Source organism: Oncorhynchus masou, chromosome 28, assembly GCF_036934945.1.
Source record: "Oncorhynchus masou masou isolate Uvic2021 chromosome 28, UVic_Omas_1.1, whole genome shotgun sequence".
Classification (NCBI taxonomy): domain Eukaryota; kingdom Metazoa; phylum Chordata; class Actinopteri; order Salmoniformes; family Salmonidae; genus Oncorhynchus; species Oncorhynchus masou.
The window spans coordinates 850,824-877,178 of record NC_088239.1 but is presented as its reverse complement, the minus strand read 5'-3'; the positions used below and the strand labels follow the sequence as shown (position 1 = coordinate 877,178).

At 44.4% G+C, this 26,355-nt stretch overlaps 1 protein-coding gene across 1 annotated transcript in view; it reads left to right on the top strand.

Moving 5' to 3' along the window:
• Window positions 1-26,355, top strand: part of LOC135518474 (procollagen-lysine,2-oxoglutarate 5-dioxygenase 2-like) — an 88,026-nt gene that overhangs the window by 48,079 nt on the left and 13,592 nt on the right. Inside the window, exons 7-12 of the mRNA XM_064943647.1 lie at window positions 8,948-9,073; window positions 14,934-15,075; window positions 17,499-17,561; window positions 23,973-24,086; window positions 24,957-25,022; window positions 25,695-25,785. Coding sequence (XP_064799719.1) covers window positions 8,948-9,073; window positions 14,934-15,075; window positions 17,499-17,561; window positions 23,973-24,086; window positions 24,957-25,022; window positions 25,695-25,785 — 602 coding nt within the window. The remainder of the gene's footprint in view (window positions 1-8,947; window positions 9,074-14,933; window positions 15,076-17,498; window positions 17,562-23,972; window positions 24,087-24,956; window positions 25,023-25,694; window positions 25,786-26,355) is intronic.

The window sequence follows — 26,355 nt, the reverse complement described above, 5'->3', positions numbered from 1 at the left end:
TGTCTGTTGTATACAGTCTATGTCTGTTGTATACAGTCTGTCTGTTTTATACAGTCTGTCTGTTTTATACAGTCTGTCTGTTGTATACAGTCTGTCTGTTTTATACAGTCTGTCTGTTTTATACAGTCTGTCTGTTTTATACAGTCTGTCTGTTTTTTCTCTCTTTTCCCTCCTCTTGATTTTTCAAGTCTCTTTAAACCAGATGTCTTTGTGGTGGTGGCAGACCTGTGACAGAATGGAGCCCTGGTTTGAGTCCCAAATGGCACTCTAATCCCTATAGCTCTGTCGGTCCTGGTCAAAATGTAGGGCACGGCATAGGGAATAGGGTGCTATTTAAGACTTAACCCTGGAGGCCCGAAGAGAAAGCCCTCTGGGTTATTTAAAGAGGCCATGGGAACTCTCCAATCTGTCTACAATCCTGGACATTCAGTATTTCCTTGTCGTCCATCCCATTTCCTGCATTGTATCCATATTGTAGATGAACGCTGTAATTTATGGTAATGCATCCTATATAAGTTGTTTTCCCTCAGGAATCACGATAGCTCCGTTCTTCGTGATGTTCGTGGCTTTAAAAATACAGTGTTTGAGCTCCAACAGCGGGGATGTGTGTCTATGTCTCACGCATTTAAATGCAAACTCACACCGAGCGGCCTTGTGTCTTCCCACCACCATTTAGGAACTGGCCAGCAAAATGCCTGTGTGAATTCAGCATATGTCTGGTTTACTGTAATATGACCCAGTGAGGTTCTGCTCTAGCTTTACCCTCTTGGTAGCAGTCCTCCCGGGCCACTTTGGGTTGAGTTCTGAGCTGCAGGATGTCTGTTACACCCCTAGACACCCAGTATATCTGATGGCTGACTGGGAAATGACACCTAGTTATATCCTGTTTGGCAGAATTACACACTCTTTGTCTCCTCTCTGTCTCCTCTGTCTCTCTGTCTCTGTCTCCTCTCTGTCTCCTCTCTCTGTCTCTCTGTCTCTCTGTCTCTCTGTCTCTGTGTCTCTGTGTCTCTGTGTCTCTGTGTCTCTGTGTCTCTGTCTCTGTCTCTGTCTCTCTGTCTCTCTGTCTCTCTGTCTCTCTGTCTCTGTGTCTCTGTGTCTCTGTGTCTCTGTGTCTCTGTGTCTCTGTGTCTCTGTGTCTCTGTCTCTGTCTCTCATCGCTCTCGCTCTCGCTCTCGCTCTCGCTCTCGCTCTGTCTCTGTCTCTGTCTCTTGCTCTGTCTCTGTCTCTTGCTCTGTCTCTTGCTCTCTCTCTGTCTCTGTCTCTCCCCTTGTCTCTATCTCTCTCAGTTCAAGTAAAGAGCTTTCTTGGCATGGGAAAAATGTTTACATTGCCAAATCAAGTGAAATGGATAAACAAAATTGAAATAAACAATAAAAAGTGAACAGTAAATATTGTACTCACACAAGTTTCAAAAGAATAAAGACATTATTTTGTGATTTACGTTGTACTTGGAAGATATTCTTGCAGAATTCTGTATGCATTCTCAATTTGGTGTTTGTCCTATTTTGTGAATTCTTGGTTGGTGAGCGGACCCCAGTCCTCACAACCATAAAGGGCAATGGGTTCTATAACTGATTGAAGTATTTCTAGCCAGATCCTAATTCGTATGTTGAATTTGATGTTCCTTTTGATGGCATAGAAAGCCCCTCTTGCCTTGTCTCTCAGATCGTTCACAGCTTTGTGGAAGTTATCTGTGGCGCTGATGTTTAGGCCAAGGTATGTATTGTTTCTTGTGTGCTCTATGGCAATGGTGTCTAGATGGAATGTGTAGTTGTGCTCCTGGCAACTGAACCTTTTTTGGCATTCCATTATTTTTGTCTTACTGAGATTCACTCTCAGGGCCCAGGTCTGACAGAATCTGTGCAGAAGATCTAGGTGCTGCTGTGGGCCCTCCTTGGTTGGTGACAGATCTAGGTGCTACTATGGGCCCTCATTGGTTGGGGACAGATCTAGGTGCTGCTGTAGGCCCTCATTGGTTGGGGACAGATCTAGGTGCTGCTGTGGGCCCTCATTGGTTGGGGACAAATCTAGGTGCTGTTGTGGGCCCTCATTGGTTGGGGACAGATCGAGGTGCTGCTGTGGGCCCTCCTTGGTTGGGGACAGATCGAGGTGCTGCTGTGGGCCCTCCTTGGTTGGGGACAGATCTAGGTGCTGTTGTAGGCCCTCATTGGTTGGGGACAGATCGAGGTGCTGCTGTGGGCCCTCCTTGGTTGGGGACAGATCGAGGTGCTGCTGTGGGCCCTCCTTGGTTGGGGACAGATCTAGGTGCTGTTGTAGGCCCTCCTTGGTCGGGGACAGATCTAGGTGCTACTGTGGGCCCTCATTGGTTGGGGACATATCTAGGCGCTGCTGTGGGCCCTCATTGATTGGGGACATATCTAGGTGCTGCTGTGGGCCCTCATTGGTTGGGGACAGATCTAGGTGCTGCTGTAGGCCCTCCTTGGTTGGGGACAGATCTAGGTGCTGCTGTAGGCCCTCCTTGGTTGGGGACAGATCTAGGTGCTGCTGTAGGCCCTCATTGGTTGGGGACAGATCTAGTTGCTGCTGTGGGCCCTCATTGGTTGGGGACAGATCTAGGTGCTGCTGTGGGCCCTCATTGGTTGGGGACAGATCTAGGTGCTGCTGTGGGCCCTCATTGGTTGGGGACAAATCTAGGTGCTGCTGTGGGCCCTCCTTGGTTGGGGACAGATCGAGGTGCTGCTGTGGGCCCTCCTTGGTTGGGGACAGATCTAGGTGCTGTTGTAGGCCCTCCTTGGTCGGGGACAGATCTAGGTGCTGTGGTAGGCCCTCCTTGGTTGGTGACAGAAGAACCAGATCATCAGCAAACAGGAGACATTTGACTTCAGATTCTAGTAGGGTGGGTGCTGCAGACTGTTCCAGTGCCCGCGCCAATTCGTTGATATATATGTTGAAGAGGGTGGGACTTGGGCCTCCCAGGTGGCGCATTGGTTAAGGGTGCTGTACTGCAGCGCCAGCTGTGCCACCAGAGACTCTGGGTTGGTGCCCAGGCTCTGTCGTAACCGGCCGCGACCGGGAGGTCCGTGGGGCGACGCACAATTGGCCTAGCGTCGCCCGGGTTAGGGAGGGTTTGGCCGGTAGGGATATCCTTGTCTCATCGCGCACCAGCGACTCCTGTGGCGGGCCGGGCGCAGTGTGCGCTAACCAAGGTTGCCAGGTGAACGGTGTTTCCTCCGACACATTGGTGCGGCTGGCTTCCGGGTTGGATGCGTGCAGTGTTAATAACCTCTTGAAACTCTGGGGGCAGTATTTCATTTTTGGATGAAAAACGTTCCCGTTTTAAACAAGATATTTTGTCACAAAAAGATGCTCGACTATGCATATAATTGATAGCTTTGGAAAGAAAACACTCTGAAGTTTCCAGAACTGCAAAGATATTGTCTGTGAGTGCCCCAGAACAGGAGCTACAGGCAAAACCAAGATGATACTGCAACCAGGAAATGAGCAGGATTTTTGAGGCTCTGTTTTTCATTGTCTCCTTATATGGCTGTGAATGCGACAGGAATGAGCCTGCCCTATCTATTGTTTCCCCAAGGTGTCTGCAGCATTGTGACGTATTTGTAGGCATATCATTGGAAGATTGACCATAAGAGACTACATTTGCCAGGTGTCCGCCCGGTGTCCTCCGTCGAAATTGGTGCGTCATTTTCAGCTGCTGGTATTTTTCCATGGGATTCTGAGATGAAAGCAGGCTTCCACGAACGGCATATCAATGAAGAGATATGTGAAAAAACACCTTGGGTATTGATTCTAAACAACGTTTGCCATGTTTCGGTCGATATTATGGAGTTAATTTGGAAAAAGTTTGACGTTTTGGTGACTGAATTTTCGGTTCGTTTCGGTAGCCAAATGTGATGTACAAAACGGAGCGATTTCTCCTACACAAAGATTCTTTCAGGAAAAACTGAACATTTGCTATGTAACTGAGTCTCCTCATTGAAAACATCCGAAGTTCTTCAAAGGTAAATGATATTATTTATTTGGTGATCTGGTTTTTGTGAAAATGTTGCGTTCTAAATGCTATGCAAAAAGCTAAGCTAGCTTGCAATACTCTTACACAAATGCTTGATTTGCTATGGTTCAAAAGCATATTTTAAAAATCTGATAGTATCAAGAAGTTAAGAAGCAGTGACTTTCAACCTTCGTCTCTCCCGAGCCCGTACGGGAGTTGTAGCGATGAGCCAAGATAGTAGCTACTAAAACAATTGGATACCACGAAATTGGGGAGAAAAGGGGGTAAAATTCAACAACAAAAAAAAGGAAAAAAAGGAAGAGGGTGGGGCTTAAGCTGCATCCCTGTCTCACCCCAGTGGAAAGAAACGTGTGTGATTTTTGCAAATTTTATTTGTGTAATGTTTGTATTTTTTCCTCCAAGCTTTTTTGAAGTTTAACAAATCAAATCAAATCAAATGTATTTGTCACATGCGCCAAATACAACAGGTGTTGTTGGAGTTGTGCCTGACCATGCAGTCGTGGGTGAACAGGGAGTACAGGAGAGGACAGGAGAGGACTGAGCATATGCCCTTGTGTTGATGTGTTGTTACGGGGGGCGGCCCGTCATGAAGTCTAGCAGAGGGAGGTGCTTAGTTCCAGGGTCCTTAGCTGAGTGATGAGATTTGAGGGCACTATAGTGTTGAATGATGAGCTGTAGTCAATGAATAGCATTCTCACAAAGGTGCTTATTTTGTCAAGGTGGGAAAGGGCAGTGTGGAGTGCAATAGAGAGTGCATCATCTGTGGATCTCTTTGTGTGGAAATTGGAGTGGGTTTCTGGGATAATCGTGTTTATTTGAGCCATGGCCAGTTTTTCAAAGCATTTCATGGCTACAGACGTGAGTGCTACGGGTCGGTAGTTATTTAGGCAGGTTACCTTAGTGTTCTTGGGCACAGGCCCTATGGTGGTCTGCTTGAAACATGTTGGTATTACAGACTCAGACAGGGAGAGGTTGAAAATGTCAGTGACGACACTTGCCAGTTGGTTCATCGCATGCTTGGAGCACACGTCCTGGTAATCCATCTGGCCGAGCGGCCTTGTGAATTTTGACCTGTTTAAAGGTCTAACTCACATTGTCTGCGGAGAACGTGATCACGCAGTCATCCGAAATAGCTGGTGCTCTGACGCATGTTTCAGTGTTACTTGCCTCGAAGCAAGCGTAGAAGTTATTTAGCTCGTCTGGTAGGCTCGTGTCACTGGGCAGCTCGCGGCTGTGCTTCCCTTTGTAGTCTGCAATAGTGTGCAAGCTCTGCCACATCCGACGAGCGTTGGAGCCGGAGTTGTAGGATTCGATCTTATTCCTGTACTGATGCTTTGCCTGTTTGATGGTTCATCGGAGGGCATAGTGGGATTTGTTATTAGCGTCCGTGCAAATGTTGCCAGTGGCTGATGTGGTGTTCTCTTCAATGTCATCGGAAGAATCCCGGAACATATTACAGTCTGTGTTAGCAAAACAATCCTGTAGTTTAGCATCTGCTACATCTGACCACTTTATTTATTGGCCGAGTCACTTGTGCTTCCTGCTATAATTTTAGCTTGTTAGTAGAAATCAGGAGGATGGAGTTATGGTCAGATTTGCCAAATGCAGGGCGAGGGAGAGTTTTGTATGTGTCTCTGTGTGTGGAGTAAAGGTAGTCCAGAATGTTTTTTTTCCCTCTGGTTAGACATTTAACATGCTGATAGAAATTCAGCAGAACTGACTTAAGATTACTTGCATTAAAGCCCCCGCCCACTAGGTGGCACCACCTCTGGATGAGCGTTTTCCTGTTTGTTTGGTGGAATACAGCTAATTGAATGCAGTTTTCTGTAGACCTCTACGAAAATAGATAGTGCAGTCTACAGCTTATCATGAAGCGAGCAAAACCTTGAGACTTCCTTAGATATCGTGCACCAGCTGTTGTTTACATAAATACATAGGCCCCGTCCCGTGTCTTACCAGAGGCTTCTGTTCTGTCTTGCCGATGGTGTATAACCCACCAGCTCTACGTTCTTAATGTCGTCGTTCAGCCATGACTCGGTGAAACATAAGATATTACAGTTTTTAATATTCCGTTGGTAGGATATACCTGCTTTCAGTTCGTCCCATTTATTTTACAGCGATTGAACATTAGCGAGCAGAACAGAGGGCAGATTAGCCACTCGTTGCAAATCACGGGGATTGGGTCCTGGCTGGGTGTCGTGCAGTAGTCTTCGTCATGCCCGACTCATTGAAGAAGAACTCTTCGTCCAATTTGAGGTGTTTTGTTTTTATTTGTTTGTCTATTAGGGTGTGCATACGTGATATATCGTACGGTAATTTGTTAAAAAAAAGAAATTTGACATTTACTCAGTACATTGTTTGCACTGAGGAAATGTAGAAGTCTGCTGTTAATTATAATGCAGAGTATTTTTCCAAGGTTGCTGTTGACTCATATCCCATGGCAGATATTGGGGTCAAATTTGTCTCCACTTTTGTGGATTGAGGTTGTCAGTCCTTGGTTCCAAATATTGGGGAAGATGCCAGAGCTGAGGATGATGTTTAATAATTTGTGGTCTGTATATTTTTGTTATTTCATGTAGGATACCATCAACACCACAGGTCTTTTGGGGTTGGAGGGTTTTTATTTTGTCCTGTAGTTCATTCAATGTAATTGGAGAATCCTGTAGGTTCTGGTAATCTTTAATAGTTGATTCAAAGATTTGTATTTCATCATGTAAATGTTTTTGCTGTTTGTTCTTTGGTAAAGAGACAAAAAGATTGGAGAAGTGGTTTATCCACACCTCTCCGTTTTGGATGGATAACTATTTGTGTTGTTGTTTGTTTAGTGTGTTCCAAGTGGTTAGCTTCGATGGATTATTCAATTACATTGAGCTAATTTCTGACGTGCTGTTCCTTCTTTTTCCATAGTGTATTTCTGTGTTGTTATAGTGATTCACCATAGTGAAGGTGTAGACTCAGGTTTTCTGGGTCTCTATGTTTTTGGTTGGATCGGTTTTGCAATTTCATTTTTAGGTTTTTGTATTCTTCTTCAAATCATTTGTCATTGTTGTTGATTTTCTTAGGTTGTCTGATTTGCAATTTTTAGATTTGATAGGGAAGCTGAAAAGTCAAATATAGTCTTAGGCTTTATACTGCAAAGTTTACACTACACTATTACAGTGAAGAGGTGAAGGTGGGGTGAAGGTGAAGGAGGGGTGAAGGTGGAGGGGTGAAGGTGGGGTGAAGTGTAGGTGAAGGAGGGGAGGTGAAGGTGGGGTGAAGGTGGGCTGTAGGTGAAGGTGGGCTGTAGGTGAAGGAGGGGGATAGGTGAAGGTGGGGTGAAGGTGAAGGTGAAGGCGGCAGGTTAGTGTTCAAAGTTTATTTGTCATGTGCGCCGAATACAACAGGTGTAGAGTTACAGTGAAATGCTGAATACTAAATGCAGGCTCTAACCAATGGTGTGGGAAAAAAAGTGTGTGTGTGTGTGTGTGTGTGTGTGTGTGTGTGTGTGTGTGTGTGTGTGTGTGTGTGTGTGTGTGTGTGAAGAAACAAAACAAATAAACCAACAGTAAAAAGACATTTGCAAAAAGAGTAGCGAGGCTCTATACCTGTTAGTCAGGCTGATTGAGGTAGTATGTACATGTAGGTATCGTTAAGCTGACTATGGTTAAAGTGACTATGCATATATGATGAATAGAGAGTAGCAGTAGTGTAAAAGAGGGGGGTGGCGGATGGTGGGACACAATGCAGATAGCCCGGTTAGACAATGTGCGGGAGCACTGGTTGGTCGGGCCAATTGAGGTAGTATGTACATGAATGTATAGTTAAAGTGACTATGGATATATGATGAACAGAGAGTAGCAGCAGTGTAAAAAGAGGGGTAGGGGACACAATGCAAATAGTCCTGGTAACCATTTCATTACCTGTTCAGAAGTCTTATGGCTTGGGGATAAAAACTGTTGAGAAGCCATTTGTCCTAGACTTGGCACTCCGGTACCGCTTGCCATGCGGTAGAAGAGAGAACAGTCTATGACTAGGAGGGTCTTTGTAACTGAAAGGATGCAAGATCAAATCCGCAAGCTGACAAGGTAACAATCTGTTGATCTGAACAAGGCAGTTAATCCACTGTTCCTAGACTGTCATTGAAATTAAGAATTTGTTCTGAACAGACTTATCTAGTTACATTTTTTAAAAATTACAGTGAAATGTTTTCTCCAGGAAGTTGTCTAAAAGGGATTGAATTTGTTGTTGCCTAATAGTTTTTTTGTAGGTTTCCACACTACTTTCCTTCCATCTATACCATTTCTTAAAATTATTCAGATCCTTTGGCTTTGATGCCTCATGATTGAGTTATAGCTCTGTTCAGAGAGACTGGGGTTTTGCTGTCATCTGATAGGGGTGTTAATGGGCTGACTGAACGGTCTAAGAGGCTCTGGGTTGAGATCAGTGATAAAATAATCAAACATATAACTGGGATGTGCTATAAGTGTACCTACCAAATTAGTCCCCTCGAAGCCTACCATTGACTATGTACAGACCCAGCGTGCGACATAACTGCAGAAGTTGTGAACCATTTTTGTTGGTAGGTTTGAAATAGTTGTTTCTAGGGGGACATATTTTGGAGTGAATGCTGTCACCTCCAGGTAGGTGTTTGTCCTCCTGTGTGCTGAGGGTGTCAGGTTCTTGTCTGGTTCTGGCATTTAGGTCGCCACAGACTAGTACATGTTTCTGAGGCTGGAAAGGATTGATCTTCCTCTCTAGGATGGAGAAGCTCTCATCGTTAAAGTGTGGGGAATTCTATTGGTGGGATATACTGTAGGTAACACATGTGAGGCCATTTTTCTCTGTTGACATAATTTCCTTATTATTTTCTAGCCAAATATAAAATGTTCCTGTTTGGAATAGTTTATTAGAGTGGGTTATGTCTCCTCTATATCAAATATTTTCCCCTTCTTCTTCTTCTCTTTTCTGCAGGAAAATAATTGGTCCCCTTGTCACTCGTCATGGCAAGCTGTGGTCCAACTTCTGGGGGGCGTTGAGTCTGGATGGTTATTATGCCCGTTCTGAAGACTACATCGACATCGTGCAGAGCAAGCGTGTGTGAGTGTCCTGTCCTCAACCAATGGGGTTGGGTTCTTCCTATAAACTATCACTCCTGTATATCAACATTCTGGGTGATTTGTACATTTAGGAGTATTTCTCACACACTGATCTGTTTCATGGAAGCCACAGTGCCACAAAATTATACCTTTAAATGGTGAAAGCTCCTAGATAGTTTACTATGTTGTCAGGGCCAGGGTATATGGGTTACTAAATAGTTTACTAGGTTGTCAGGGATTATGGGTTACTAGTTAGTTTACTAGGTTGTCATAGCCTGGGTTTATAGGTTACTAGTTAGTTTACTAGGTTGTCAGGGCCTGGGTTTATGGGTTACTAGTTAGTTTACTAGGTTGTCAGGGCCAGGGTTAATGGGTTACTAGATAGTTTACTAGGTTGTCAGGGCCAGGGTATATGGGTTACTAGATAGTTTACTAGGTTATCAGGGCCTGGGTTTATGGGTTACTAGTTAGTTTACTAGGTTGTCAGGGCCAGGGTTAATGGGTTACTAGATAGTTTACTAGGTTGTCAGGGCCAGGGTATATGGGTTACTAGATAGTTTACTAGGTTATCAGGGCCTGGGTTTATGGGTTACTAGTTAGTTTACTAGGTTGTCAGGGCCAGGGTATATGGGTTACTAGTTAGTGTACTAGGTTGTCATAGCCTGGGTTTATGGGTTACTAGTTAGTTTACTAGGTTGTCAGGGTTTATGGGTTACTAGTTAGTTTACTAGGTTGTCAGGGCCAGGGTTAATGGGTTACTAGATAGTTTACTAGGTTGTCAGGGCCAGGGTATATGGGTTACTAGATAGTTTACTAGGTTGCCAGTGTATATGGATTACTAGATAGTTTACTAGGTTGTCATAGCCTGGGTATATGGGTTACTAGTTAGTTTACTAGGTTGCCAGGGTATATGGGTTACTAGATGGTTTACTAGGTTGTCAGGGCCAGGGTATATGGGTTACTAGATAGTTTACTCGGTTGTCAGGGCCAGGGTATATGGGTTACTAGTTAGTTTACTAGGTTGTCAAGGCCTGGGTTTATGGGTTACTAGATAGTTTACTAGGTTGTCAGGGCCAGGGTATATGGGTTACTAGATAGTTTACTAGGTTGCCAGGGTTTATGGGTTACTAGTTAGTTTACTAGGTTGTCAAGGCCTGGGTTTATGGGTTACTAGATAGTTTACTAGGTTGTCAGGGCCAGGGAATATGGGTTACTAGATAGTTTACTAGGTTGTCAGGGCCTGGGTTTATGGGTTACTAGTTAGTTTACTAGGTTGTCAGGGCCAGGGTATATGGGTTACTAGATAGTTTACTAGGTTGTCAGGGCCTGGGTTTATGGGTTACTAGTTAGTTTAATAGGTTGTCAGGGCCAGGGTTAATGGGTTACTAGATAGTTTACTAGATTGTCAGGGCCAGGGTATATGGGTTACTAGTTAGTGTACTAGGTTGTCATAGCCTGGGTTTATGGGTTACTAGTTAGTTTACTAGGTTGTCAGGGTTTATGGGTTTCTAGTTAGTTTACTAGGTTGTCAGGGTTTATGGGTTACTAGTTAGTTTACTAGGTTGTCAGGGCCAGGGTTAATGGGTTACTAGATAGTTTACTAGGTTGTCAGGGCCAGGGTATATGGGTTACTAGATAGTTTACTAGGTTGCCAGTGTATATGGATTACTAGATAGTTTACTAGGTTGTCATAGCCTGGGTATATGGGTTACTAGTTAGTTTACTAGGTTGCCAGGGTATATGGGTTACTAGATGGTTTACTAGGTTGCCAGGGCCAGGGCATATGGGTTACTAGATAGTTTACTCGGTTGTCAGGGCCAGGGTATATGGGTTACTAGTTAGTTTACTAGGTTGTCAAGGCCTGGGTTTATGGGTTACTAGATAGTTTACTAGGTTGTCAGGGCCAGGGTCTATGGGTTACTAGATAGTTTACTAGGTTGTCAGGGCCTGGGTTTATGGGTTACTAGTTAGTTTACTAGGTTGTCAGGGCCAGGGTATATGGGTTACTAGATAGTTTACTATGTTGTCAGGGCCTGGGTTTATGGGTTACTAGTTAGTTTAATAGGTTGTCAGGGCCAGGGTTAATGGGTTACTAGATAGTTTACTAGATTGTCAGAGCCAGGGTATGTGGGTTACTAGATAGTTTACTAGGTTGTCAGGGCTAGGGTATATGGGTTACTAGTTAGTGTACTAGGTTGTCATAGCCTGGGTTTATGGGTTACTAGTTAGTTTACTAGGTTGTCAGGGTTTATGGGTTACTAGTTAGTTTACTAGGTTGTCAGGGCCAGGGTTTATGGGTTACTAGTTAGTTTACTAAGTTGTCAGGGTTTATGGGTTACTAGTTAGTTTACTAGGTTGTCAGGGCCAGGGTTAATGGGTTACTAGATAGTTTACTAGGTTGTCAGGGCCAGGGTATATGGGTTACTAGATAGTTTACTAGGTTGCCAGGGTATATGGATTACTAGATAGTTTACTAGGTTGTCAGGGCCATGGTATATGGGTTACTAGTTAGTTTACTAGGTTGTCAGGGCCAGGGTATATGGGTTACTAGATAGTGTACTAGGTTGTCAGGGCCAGGGTTTATGGGTTACTAGGTAGTATACCTGGTTGTCAGGGCCAGGGTTTATGGGTTACTAGATAGTTTACTAGGTTGTCAGTGTATATGGGTTACTAGTTAGTGTACTAGGTTGTCATAGCCTGGGTTTATGGGTTACTAGATTGTTTACTAGGTTGCCAGGGTATATGGGTTACTAGTTAGTTTACTAGGTTGTCAGGGCCAGGGTATATGGGTTACCAGATAGTGTACTAGGTTGTCAGGGCCAGGGTTTATGGGTTACTAGTTAGTTTACTAGGTTGTCAGGGCCAGGGTTTATGGGTTACTAGATAGTTTACTAGGTTGTCAGTGTATATGGGTTACTAGTTAGTGTACTAGGTTGTCATAGCCTGGGTTTATGGGTTACTAGATTGTTTACTAGGTTGCCAGGGTATATGGGTTACTAGTTAGTTTACCAGGTTGTCAGGGCCAGGGTTTATGGGTTACTGGATAGTTTACTAGGTTGTCATAGCCTGGGTATATGGGTTACTAGATAGTTTACTATGTTGTCAGGGCCAGGGTATATGGGTTACTAGATGGTTTACTAGGTTGTCAGGGCCAGGGTATATGGGTTACTAGATAGTTTACTAGGTTGTCATAGCCTGGGTATATGGGTTACTAGATAGTTTACTATGTTGTCAGGGCCAGGGTATATGGGTTACTAGATGGTTTACTAGGTTGTCAGGGCCAGGGTATATGGGTTACTAGATAGTTTACTAGGTTGTCAGGGCCAGGGTATATGGGTTACTAGATAGTTTACTATGTTGTCAGGGCCAGGGTATATGGGTTACTAGATAGTTTACTAGGTTGTCAGGGTATATGGGTTACTAGATAGTTTACTTGTTTGTCATAGCCTGGGTTTATGGGTTACTAGATAGTTTACTAGGTTGTCAGGTTATATGGGTTACTAGATAGTTTACTAGGTTGTCAGGGTATATGGGTTACTAAATGGTTTACTAGGTTGTCAGGGCCAGGGTATATGGGATACTAGATAGTTTACTATGTTGTCAGGGCCAGGGTATATGGGTTACTAGATAGTTTACTAGGTTGTCAGGGTATATGGGTTACTAGATAGTTTACTAGGTTGTCAGGGTATATGGGTTACTAGATAGTTTACTATGTTGTCAGGGCCAGGGTATATTTGGTTACAATATAGTTTACTAGGTTGTCAGGGTATATGGGTTACTAGATAGTTTACTAGGTTTTCATAGCCTGGGTATATGGGTTACTAGGTTGTCAGGGCCAGGGATTATGGGTTATTAGTTAGTTTACCAGGTTGTCAGGGCCAGGGTTTATGGGTTACTAGTTAGTATACCTGGTTGTCAGGGCCAGGGTTTATGGGTTACTAGTTAGTATACCTGGTTGTCAGGGCCAGGGTTTATGTGTTACTAGATAGTATACCTGGTTGTCAGGGCCAGGGTTTATGGGTTACTAGTTAGTATACCTGGTTGTCAGGGCCAGGGTTTATGGGTTACTAGGTAGTATACCTGGTTGTCAGGGCCAGGGTTTATGGGTTACTAGGTAGTATACCTGGTTGTCAGGGCCAGGGTTTATGGGTTACTAGGTAGTATACCTGGTTGTCAGGGCCAGGGTTTATGGGTTACTAGGTAGTATACCTGGTTGTCAGGGCCAGGGTTTATGGGTTACTAGGTAGTATACCTGGTTGTCAGGGCCAGGGTTTATGGGTTACTAGGTAGTATACCTGGTTGTCAGGGCCAGGGTTTATGGGTTACTAGATAGTTTACTAGGTTGTCAGGGCCAGGGTTTATGGGTTACTAGGTAGTATACCTGGTTGTCAGGGCCAGGGTTTATGGGTTACTAGGTAGTATACCTGGTTGTCAGGGCCAGGGTTTATGGGTTACTAGGTAGTATACCTGGTTGTCAGGGCCAGGGTTTATGGGTTACTAGATAGTTTACTAGGTTGTCAGGGCCAGGGTTTATGGGTTACTAGTTAGTTTACCTGGTTGTCAGGGCCAGGGTTTATGGGTTACTAGTTAGTATACCTGGTTGTCAGGGCCAGGGTTTATGGGTTACTAGGTAGTATACCTGGTTGTCAGGGCCAGGGTTTCTCGGTTACTAGGTAGTATACCAGGTTGTCAGGGCCAGGGTTTATGGGTTACTAGATAGTTTACTAGGTTGTCAGTGTATATGGGTTACTAGTTAGTATACCTGGTTGTCAGGGCCAGGGTTTATGGGTTACTAGTTAGTATACCTGGTTGTTAGGGCCAGGGTTTATGGGTTACTAGTTAGTATACCTGGTTGTCAGGGCCAGGGTTTATGTGTTACTAGGGAGTATACCTGGTTGTCAGGGCCAGGGTTTATGGGTTATGTGAGTGAATAGTTGTGTGTAAAATAAACCGTAAAGGATCTGTTTTAAATATAATATAATATATCCCATTTAGCAGACGCTTTTGTCCAAAGCGACTTACAAGTCGGCTGGGGCCACTACTTTTTTTTTTTACATATGGGTGGCCCCAGCGGGAATCGAACCCGGGAATCGAACCCACGACGCTTGGCGTTGCAAGCGCCATGCTCTACCGACTGAGCCACACAGGAAAGACCTCTCTAAACCAGACTTCTGTCTTCCTAAACCAGACTTATCTCTTCCTAAACCAGACTTATCTCTTCCTAAACCAGACTTATCTCTTCCTAAACCAGACTTATCTCTTCCTAAACCAGACTTATCTCTTCCTAAACCAAGACTTATGTCTTCCTAAACCAAGACTTATGTCTTCCTAAACCAGACTTCTGTCTTCCTAAACCAGACTTCTGTCTTCCTAAACCAGACTTATCTCTTGCTAAACCAGACTTATCTCTTCCTAAACCAGACTTATGTCTTCCTAAACCAGACTTATCTCTTCCTAAACCAGACTTCTGTCTTCCTAAACTAGACTTATGTCTTCCTAAACCAGACTTCTGTCTTCCTTTTGCAGCTGATTAATATGTTTTATTGTCAGTACTAAAACTAAACCCTCTCTCTCTTTCACTCTGGTCTCTCTATATATTTCTCAATCCATATCTCTCTCTCCTCTGCCTCAATTCAAATTCAATTCAAGGGGTTTTATTGGCATGGGAAACATATGTTTCCATTGCCAAAGCAAGTGAAATAGACAAGAAACTAAAGGGAAATAAACAATAAAAAATGAACAGTAAATATAACACTCACAATAGTTGTAAAATATTATAGACATTTCAAATTGTATATTCTATTATTGGCAATGTTGTAACAATATGCAAATGTTCTCTGTCTCTCTCGCTCTTTTCTCAGGGGCGTGTGGAACATTCCCTACATGGCTCATATCTACTTGATAAAGGGAGAGGTCCTGAGAAACGAGCTGAAGGAGAGGAACCATTTTGTTTTGGAGAAACTGGATCCTGACATGGCTCTGTGCAGACACGCTAGAGAACTGGTAAAACCACTCAGATTATCTAGTTAGCAGCTCCTGAATTGACAATAATACTCTGTTTAGAATATGAGAGTGTACAGGACTTCTGGTTGATATACATTAGATTATACAGGACATCTGGTTATTATACGATTTTCTTTAGCCTCCTGAGGTTGAACAGGCGCTATTGCGCCTTCTTCCCCACACTGTCTGTGTGGGTGGACCAATTCTGATTGTCAGTGATATGTACACAGAGGAACTTAACTTTCCAGCTTCTCCACTGCGGTCCTGTCCATGTGGAGAGGGGCGTGCTCCCTCTGCTGTTTCCTGAAGTCCATGATCACAGCTCCTTCATTTTGTTGGCATTGAGGGAGCGGATATTTCACAGGCACCCCTCTCGCAGGGCCCTCACCTCCTCCCTGTAGGCCGTCTCGTCATTGTTGGTAATCAGGCCTACTACTGTTGTGTCGACTGCAAACTTGATGATTGAGTTGGAGTCATAGATGAACAGGGAGTACAGGAGGGGGCTGAGCACGCACCCTTGTGGGGCCCCTGTGTTGAGGATCAGCAAAGTGGAGGTGTTGTTTCCTACCTTCACCACCCGGGGGAGGCCCGTCAGGAAGTCCAGGACCGAGGTGCACAGGGTGGAGTTCAGACCCAGGGCCCTGGGCTTATTGGTTGGCCTGATACCGGTACTATGGTACTACGGTGTTGAAGGCTGAGCTATAGTCATTGAACAGCATTCTTACATAGGTATTCCTCTTGTCCAGATGGGATAGGGCAGTGTGCAGAGTGATGGCAAATACATCGTCTGTGGATCTATTGGGGCGGTATGCAAATTGGAGTGGGTCTAGGGTATCAGGTAAGGTGGAGGTGATATGATTCTTAACTAGCCTCTCAAAGCACTTAATGATGACAGAAGTGAGTGCTACAGGGCGTTATTGTCATTTAGTTCAGTTACCTTTGCCTTTCTGGGTACAGGAACAATGGTGGACATCTTGAAGCAAATGGGGGACAGCAGACTAGGATAGGGAGAGATTGAATATACCAACCAGATGTCCTGTATATTTTAGGTTAAGTTATATTAGTCAATGCTACTTTTGTTAGGTTATGTTATTTCATGTGTATATTAGTTTATTTTAGTTCAGGTTAGGTTGTGTTAGATTATGTTATGTTAGATTATGTTTTGTTAGATTATGTTTTGTTAGATTATGTTATGTTAGATTATGTTATGTTAGATTATGTTACTTTATTCTAGGTTGTGTTAAGTTATGTTACGCTATGTTAGTTATTGATAGTTTTTCTTAGGTTATGTTCATTTATATTTATGTTAGTTTGTGTTAGATTAGGTTATGTTACTTTATGTTAGGTGATGATAATGTTAGGTTATGTTAGTATATATTAGGTTATGTTATATTAGGTCATATCAGTTTATGTTAGTTTAGTATATATTAGGTTATGTTATGTTAGTTTATATTAGGTGATGTAATGTTAGGTGATGTAATGTTAGGTTATGTTAGTTTATGTTATATTAGGTGATGTAATGTTAGGCTATGTTAGTTTATGTTATATTAGGTGATGTAATGTTAGGTGATGTTAGTTTATGTTATATTAGGTGATGTAATGTTAGGCTATGTTAGTTTATGTTATATTAGGTGATGTAATGTTAGGCTATGTTAGTTTATGTTATATTAGGTGATGTAATGTTAGGCTATGTTAGTTTATGTTATATTAGGTGATGTAATGTTAGGCTATGTTAGTTTATGTTATATTAGGTGATGTAATGTTAGGCTATGTTAGTTTATGTTATATTAGGTGATGTAATGTTAGGCTATGTTAGTTTATGTTATATTAGGTGATGTAATGTTAGTTTATGTTAGGTAAGCATCTGCTGTGGTTTCCTGTACCCAGTCTGTCTCCATGTGTTTGTCCTTAAGATCTCCAGCATCTTTGGTGCTTGCAGGGCTCTCCACTCCACTGGTCCCATCCTTTTGCACCTGCTTTCCTCCTCCTCCTCCTCCTCCTCCTCTTCTGCTCGTCTGTGTCGTGTGCCCATGTCCAAACAATGGGAATGTCTGACTGGTTTCCAAACCTTGTGTTTTTTTACTTCCCTTGTCCTTGTAGACTTTGAACTAGTCTGTCTTGTCTGTCTGTCCAGCTGGGCGTTATGGCATCCCGTCATGTGTCACCCCATGCTAACACCTACTACCATGGAGCTCTGCTATGTCACTTCACTCTGTCCCAGCATGCAACACTTACTAAGATAAAAACTACCAAAACATCAGCTTCAGAGGGAATCTTGGTCTTCCTCGTGCAATGCAGCAGGCTCATCTCCTTCCCATGCCTCCTCCTCCTGTATGTTACGTCTTGCCTACCTATCTATCAAGCTCTCTCTCTGACAAAACGTAACGTTACAACATTTACATGGTGATTTTCCTTCGTTTTAGACCAATCACAGAGAAAAAGACTCCCCCAACCCGGAAACATTCCATATGCTCAGAGTTCCAAAGGTTTTTAACTGCTTTCATTATTCTATTTGGTGTCAATATCAATTTCCAATGGGTTTACAATATGGGTTTACAATGTAGGTTTACAATGTAGGTTTACCATGTAGGTTTACCATGTAGGTTTACCATGTAGGTTTACCATGTAGGTTTACCATGTAGGTGTACAATGTAGGTTTACAATGTAGGTTTACAATGTAGGTTTACAATGTAGGTTTACAATGTAGGTTTACCTATAACGTAGGTTTACAATGTAGGTTTACCTATAATGTAGGTTTACAATGTAGGTTTACCTATAATGTAGGTTTACAATGTAGGTTTACAATGTAGGTTTACAATGTAGGTTTACCATGTAGGTTTACAATGTAGGTTCACCTACAACATAGGTTTACAATGTAGGTTTACCTATAACGTAGGTTTACAATGTAGGTTTACCTATAACGTAGGTTTACAATGTAGGTTTACCGTAGGTTTACAATGTAGGTTTACTATAATGTAGGTTTACAATGTAGGGTTTATCATGTAGGTTTACAATGTAGGTTTACCTACAACACAGGTTTACAATGTAGGTTTACCTATAACGTAGGTTTACAATGTAGGTTTAAAATGTAGGTTTACATATAACGTAGATTTACAATGTAGGTTTACCATGTAGGTTTACAATGTAGGTTTACCATGTAGGTTTACAATGTAGGTTTAAAATGTAGGTTTACATATAACGTAGATTTACAATGTAGCTTTACCATGTAGGTTTAAAATGTAGGTTTACATATAACGTAGGTTTACAATGTAGGTTTACCATGTAGGTTTACCATGTAGGTTTACAATGTAGGTTTAAAATGTAGCTTTACATATAACGTAGATTTACAATGTAGGTTTACAATGTAGGTTTAAAATGTAGGTTTACATATAACGTAGGTTTACAATGTAGGTTTACCAATGTAGGTTTAAGTTTATGTAGGTTTACAATGTAGGTTTACAATGTAGGTTTACCATGTAGGTTTACCATGTAGGTTTACCATGTAGGTTTACAATGTAGGTTTAAAATGTAGGTTTACAATGTAGGTTTACCTATAATGAAGGTTTACAATGTAGGTTTACCTATAACGAAGGTTTACAATGTAGGTTTACCTATAATGTAGGTTTACCATGTAGGTTTACCATGTAGGTTTACCATGTAGGTTTACCATGTAGGTTTACCATGTAGGTTTACCATGTAGGTTTACAATGTAGGTTTAAAATGTAGGTTTAAAATGTAGGTTTACAATGTAGGTTTAAAATGTAGGTTTACAATGTTCAACCAATGTTGGCATATGTCCAACACTAGTAGGAAACCATTTGGTGTTTTTTTAATGATTTCAGCCACCCTACGAAATTGAGGAATCAGTACCTGAATTCTTATGAACATGTTTTCCGTCAGAGCATTACCAGATCAAACCTTACACATCTGTTTCTGTGATAAATGATCATATCTTTATCAACAATCCATTTCAAAGCTTTTGTGGTGTAGTCCCTTCAGTGCCGCAAGGAGTATTTAGAAGGAGGAACAACGATCTGATCCGTCCGTGATAGCCATAGTAACGTAGCCATAGTAACGTAGCCATAGTAATGTAGGTATAGTGACGGAGCTATAGTAATGTAGCCATAGTAACGTAGCCATAGTAATGTAGGTATAGTGACGGAGCTATAGTAATGTAGCCATAGTAACGTAGCCATAGTAAAGTAGGTTTAGTGACGGAGCTATAGTAATGTAGCTATAGTAACGTAGCCATAGTAATGTAGGTATAGTGACGGAGCTATAGTAATGTAGGTATAGTGACAAAGCCATAGTAACGTAGCCATAGTAATGTAGGTATAGTGACGGAGCTATAGTAATGTAGGTATAGTGACAAAGCTATAGTAATGTAGCCATAGTAATGTAGTTATAGTGACGGAGCTATAGTAATGTAGGTATAGTGACGGAGCTATAGTAATGTAGCCATAGTAACGTAGCCATAGTAATGTAGGTATAGTGACGGAGCTATAGTAATGTAGGTATAGTGACAAAGCTATAGTAACGTAGCCATAGTAATGTAGGTATAGTGACGAAGCTATAGTAATGTAGGTATAGTGACAAAGCCATAGTAACGTAGCCATAGTAATGTAGGTATAGTGACGGAGCTATAGTAATGTAGCCATAGTAATGTAGCCATAGTAACGTAGGTATAGTGACGGAGCTATAGTAATGTAGGTATAGTGACGGAGCTATAGTAATGTAGGTATAGTGACAAAGCTATAGTAATGTAGCCATAGTAATGTAGGTATAGTGACGGAGCTATAGTAATGTAGGTATAGTGACGGAGCTATAGTAATGTAGGTATAGTGACAAAGCTATAGTAATGTAGCCATAGTAATGTAGGTATAGTAACGTAGCCATAGTAACGTAGCCTTAGTAACAGAGCTATAGTAACGGAGCTATAGTAACGGAGCTATAGTAACGGAGCTATAGTAACGGAGCTATAGTAACGGAGCTATAGTCACGGAGCTATAGTCACGGAGCTATAGTAACGGAGCTATTGTAACAGCTCTATAGTCACGGAGCTATAGTCACGGAGCTATAGTCACAGAGTTATAGTCACGGAGCTATAGTCACGGAGCTGTAGTCACAGAGCTATAGTCACGGAGCTATAGTAATGCCGCTATATTCACGGAGCTATAGTAACGGAGCTATAGTCACGGAGCTGTAATCACGGAGCTATAGTCACGGAGCTATAGTCACGGAGCTATAGTCACGGAGCTGTAATCACGGAGCTATAGTCGCGGAGCTGTACTCACGGAGCTGTAATCACGGAGCTATAGTCACGGAGCTATAGTCACGGAGCTATAGTCACGGAGCTATAGTGACGGAGCTATAGTAACAGAGCTATAGTAACGGAGCTATAGTAACGGAGCTATAGTAACGGAGCTATAGTAACGGAGCTATAGTCACGGAGCTATAGTGACGGAGCTATAGTAACAGAGCTATAGTAACGGAGCTATAGTCACGGAGCTATAGTCACGGAGCTATAGTCGCGGAGCTATAGTCACGGAGCTATAGTCACGGAGCTGTAATCACGGAGCTATAGTCACGGAGCTGTAGTCACGGAGCTGTAATCACGGAGCTATAGTCACGGAGCTATAGTCACGGAGCTATAGTAACGGAGCTATAGTCGCGGAGCTATAGTCGCGGAGCTATAGTCACGGAGCTATAGTCACGGAGCTATAGTCACGGAGCTATAGTCACGGAGCTATAGTCACTTAGCTATAATCACGGAGCTATAGTCACGGAGCTATAGTCACGGAGCTATAGTAACGGAGCTATAGTCGCGGAGCTATAGTCACGGAGCTATAGTCACGGAGTCATAGTCACGGAGATATAGTAACAGCGCTATAGTAACGGAGCTATAGTCACGGAGTCATAGTCACGGAGCTATAGTAACAGCTATAGCGGAGCTATAGTAACGGAGCTATAGTCACAGAGTCATAGTCACGGAGCTACAGTCACGGAGCTACAGTCACGGAGCTATAGTCACGGAGCTATAGTCACGGAGCTATGGTCACGGAGTCATAGTCACGGAGCTATAATAACGGAGCTCTAGTCACGGAGCTATAGTCACGGAGCTATAGTCACGGAGCTATAGTCACGGAGTCATAGTCACGGAGCTATTGTAACAGCGCTATAGTAACAGAGCTATAGTGACGGAGCTATAGTAACGGAGCTATAGTAACGGAGCTATAGTCACGGAGCTATAGTCACGGAGCTATAGTAACGGAGCTATAGTAACGGAGCTATAGTCACAGAGCTATAGTCACGGAGCTATAGTAACGGAGCTATATTCACGGAGCTATAGTAACGGAGCTATAGTCACGGAGCTATAGTCACGGAGCTATAGTCACGGAGCTATAGTAAGCGGAGCTATAGTCACGGAGCTATAGTCACGGAGCTATAGTCACGGAGCTATAGTCACGGAGCTATAGTCACGGAGCTATAGTAACGGAGCTATAGTCGCGGAGTCATAGTAACGGAGCTATAGTCACGGAGCTATAGTAACAGCGCTATAGTCACGGAGCTATAGTCACGGAGCTATAGTAACGGAGCTATAGTCACGGAGCTATAGTCACGGAGCTATAGTCACGGAGCTATAGTAACGGAGCTATAGTCACGGAGCTATAGTCACGGAGCTATAGTCACGGAGCTATAGTCACGGAGCTATAGTCACGGAGCTATAGTAACGGAGCTATAGTCACGGAGTCATAGTAACGGAGCTATAGTCACGGAGCTATAGTAACAGCGCTATAGTCACGGAGCTATAGTCATGGAGCTATAGTCACGGAGCTATAGTAACAGCGCTATAGTCACGGAGCTATAGTCACGGAGCTATAGTCACGGAGCTATAGTCACGGAGCTATAGTAACGGAGCTATAGTCACAGAGCTATAGTAACAGCGCTATAGTCGCGGAGCTATAGTCACGGAGCTATAGTCACGGAGCTATAGTAACGGAGCCATAGGCACGGAGCTATAGTAATGGAGCTATAGTCACGGAGCTATAGTGATGGTCACCTGCAAGTATACCCCCCAGAGCCAATCCCTTCGCCTCCTAACCCCCACAACTATGTCACCAGCTATTCTACCCAACGCTCTGACCGTCTCAGACTAGGCTAGCTGTTTAGACCTTAGCTACACCTTTTTACTCCCTGCAGGACACACTCCCTCCAAAAACCACATCATGAAAATCATAATTGATAAATTGGAGACATAATTTGCATTGAAGAGAAAACAGATGGTCAAAGATCCAAAACAACCTGCTGTGATTTGGAGAGAAAGACAGAACGCCTAGTCTGAATGGCCAGTCCAGCCACCTGCCACCCTCCCCTACCATGTCCCTCCCTCCCCCTACCATGTCCCCTCCCTCCCCCCTACCATGTCCCTCCCTCCCCCTACCATGTCCCTCCCTCCCCCTACCATGTCCCTCCCTCCCCTACCATGTCCCTCCCTCCCCCTACCATGTCCCCTCCCTCCCCCTACCATGTCCCCTCCCTCCCCCTACCATGTCCCCTCCCTCCCCTACCATGTCCCTCCCTCCCCCTACCATGTCCCTCCCTCCCCCTACCATGTCCCTCCCTCCCCCTACCATGTCCCTCCCTTCCCCTACCATGTCCCCTCGCTCCCTCCCCTACCATGTCCCTCCCCCCTACCATGTCCCTCCCTCCCCCTACCATGTCCCTCCCTCCCCCTACCATGTCCCTCCCTACCCCTACCATGTCTCCCCTACCATGTCCCTCCCTTCCCTTCCCCTAACATGTCCATCCCCCCCTACCATGTCCCTCCCTTCAACCTACCATGTCCCTCCCTCTCCCTACCATGTCCCTCCCTCTCCCTACCATGTCCCTCCCTCCCCCTACCATGTCCCTCCCTCCCCCTACCATGTCCCTCCCTCAACCCTACCATGTCCCTCCCTTCCTCTACCATGTACCTCCTCCCCCTCACCCCTCCCCCCTTCCTCTCCCCCTCCCTCCCTCTAACATGTACCTCCTCCCCTTCCTCACCCCTCCCTCCCTCTAACATGTACCTCCTCCCCTTCCTCACCCCTCCCTCCCTCTAACATGTACCTCCTCCCCTTCCTCACCCCTCCCTCCCTCTAACATGTACCTCCTCCCCTTCCTCACCCCTCCCTCCCTCTAACATGTACCTCCTCACCCTCCTCACCCCTCCCTCCCTCTAACATGTACCTCCTCCCCTTCCTCACCCCTCCCTCCCTCTATCATGTACCTCCCTCCTCACCCCTCCCTCCCCATGTACCTTCCTCCCCCCTCCCTCCCTCTATCATGTACCTCCTCCTCACCCCTCCCTCTTCCTCCCCCTCCCTCCCTCTAACATGTACCTCCCCTCCTCCCCCTTCCTCACCTCCTCCCCCCTCCCTCTATCATGTACCTCCTCACTCCTCCCCTTCCTCACCTCTCCATAAATAATCCAGTATTATTTATCGATATGTGGTTGTCATGGTTTGGTTTCCTAAACACTTAATCATTGTTTCTGATAGTGTTCTGGTGAGACATGTCTATCACTATGTCCTGGTGAGACATGTCAATCACTATGTCCTGGTGAGACATGTCAATCACTCTGTCCTGGTGAGACATGTCAATCACTATGTCCTGGTGAGACATGTCAATCACTATGTTCTGGTGAGACATGTCAATCACTATGTTCTGGTGAGACATGTCAATCACTATGTTCTGGTGAGACATGTCAATCACTATGTTCTGGTGAGACATGTCAATCACTATGTGGGTACTATTTACGGTATCATCTCTATTTTCTAATGCATATACAATAATAATCTATTTATGAAACTCTGTCCACTTTGGAAGGCTAATTTGACTTTCTCTGTCCGCTACAGGGAATGTTCATGTACATTACAAACCGTCATGAGTTTGGAAGGCTGATATCCACAGCAAACTTTAACACATCACATTACAACAGTGATCTGTGGCAAATATTTGAGAATCCAGTGGTAAGTCCTCATATCCTCCCTCCCTGCTTTTGTTTGATTTGTATATATACACGTTTTAAGATATGGTAACCGTGAGATACGATTACCCTTTGTCTGATTCATTTGTAGTGATGAAAAATATGATGTACTGTGAATATACAGTGAACTCTGCTTCGCTGAAAAGGATCTGTGTTTACTGACTGAGAGTTCTGGGATTTGTCTGGGAGTGTCTGGTGAGAGGGGAGTGTCTGGTGAAGGGGAGTGTCTGGGAGAGGGGAGTGTCTGAGAGGGGAGTGTCTGGTGAGAGGGGAGTGTCTGGTGAGAGGGGAGTGTCTGGTGAGAGGGGAGTGTCTGGTGAGAGGGGAGTGTCTGGTGAGAGGGGAGTGTCTGGTGAGAGGGGAGTGTCTGGTGAGAGGGGAGTGTCTGGTGAGAGGGGAGTGTCTGGTGAGAGGGGAGTGTCTGGTGAGAGGGGAGTGTCTGGTGAGAGGGGAGTGTCTGAGAGGGGAGTGTCTGGTGAGAGGGGAGTGTCCTGGTGAGAGGGGATAAGTCTGGTGAGAGGGGGAGTGTCTGGTGAGAGGGGAGTGTCTGGTGAGAGGGGAGTGTCTGGTGAGAGGGGAGTGTCTGGTGAGAGGGGAGGTCTGGTGAGAGGGGGAGTGTCTGGAGAGAGGGGAGTGTCTGGTGAGAGGGAGTGTCTGGTGAGAGGGGAGTGTCTGGTGAGAGGGGAGTGCCAGAGGATAAGCCATGAGAGGTATGCAGGTCAGTCTCTCTCTCTCTCTCTCTCTCTCTCTCTCTCTCTCTCTCTCTCTCTCTCTCTCTCTCTCTCTCTCTCTCTCTCTCTCTCTCTCTCTCTCTCTCTCTCTCTCTCTCTCTCTCTCTCTCTCTCTCTCTCAGGACTGGAAGGAGAAATACATCCACCCCAACTACACACGCATCTTCACAGAGAACTACCTAGAAGAGGTGTGTATATCTTAAGTTACATAGATACAGTCGTGTGAAAAGTACCTGTCTCTAGTGACTCAGTACCTGTCTCTAGTGACTCAGTACCTGTCTCTAGTGACTCAGTACCTGTCTCTGGTGACTCAGTACCTGTCTCTGGTGACTCAGTACCTGTCTCTGGTGACTCAGTACCTGTCTCTGGTGACTCAGTACATGTCTCTGGTGACTCAGTACCTGTCTCTGGTGACTCAGTACCTGTCTCTGGTGACTCAGTACCTGTCTCTGGTGACTCAGTACCTGTCTCTGGTGACTCAGTACCTGTCTCTGGTGACTCAGTACCTGTCTCTGGTGACTCAGTACCTGTCTCTGGTGACTCAGTACCTGTCTCTGGTGACTCAGTACCTGTCTCTGGTGACTCAGTACCTGTCTCTGGTGACTCAGTACCTGTCTCTGGTGACTCAGTACCTGTCTCTGGTGACTCAGTACCTGTCTCTGGTGACTCAGTACCTGTCTCTGGTGACTCAGTACCTGTCTCTGGTGACTCAGTACCTGTCTCTGGTGACTCAGTACCTGTCTCTGGTGATCTCAGAGTGAGGTACTCAGTGACTCAGTAAGTGTCTCTGGTGTCTCAGCTCATCTCTCTGTTTCTCCTAAAACTCTGTAGTTCTAACTGTCTGTCTCGGTCTCCTCTAGCCATGTCCAGATGTGTTCTGGTTGGTCTCAGTAGCCTGTGATGAGCTGGTGGAGGAGATGGAACAGTATGGGTCCTGGTCTGGAGGCAACCACTGGTGAGGTCAAACGTAGCCATAGTACATACTGTAAAGTGATGTGGTGGTGAACCTATAGGTCTTCAGTGGTGACCTATAGACCTGAACCTATCTTCTGGTGACTGAACCTATAGTACCTGTCAGTGGTGAGACCCAGTGGTATAGATCCCAGAGTGACCTTCAGTGGTATAGACCTTCAGTGGTGAACCTCAGTAAGTGTGAACCTTTAGACCTTCAGTGGACGAACCTAGCTCATCTTCTGTTTCTCCTAAAACCTTCAGTGTGAAGTTCTAACTGTGAACCTGTAGACCTTCAGTCTGAACTCTAGACCTTCATGTCCAGACCTTCAGTGGTGAACCTATAGACCTTCAGTGGTGAACCTATAGACCTTGAGCTGGTGATAGACCTTCAGTGGTGAACCTATAGACCCTTCTGGTGCAACCATAGACCTTCAGTGGTGAACCTATAGACCTTCAGTGGTGAACTATAGACCTTCAGTGGTGAACCTAAGGACCTTCAGTGGTGAACCTATGACCTTCAGTGGTGAACCTATAGACCTTCAGGTCTTCAGTGGTGAACCTATAGAC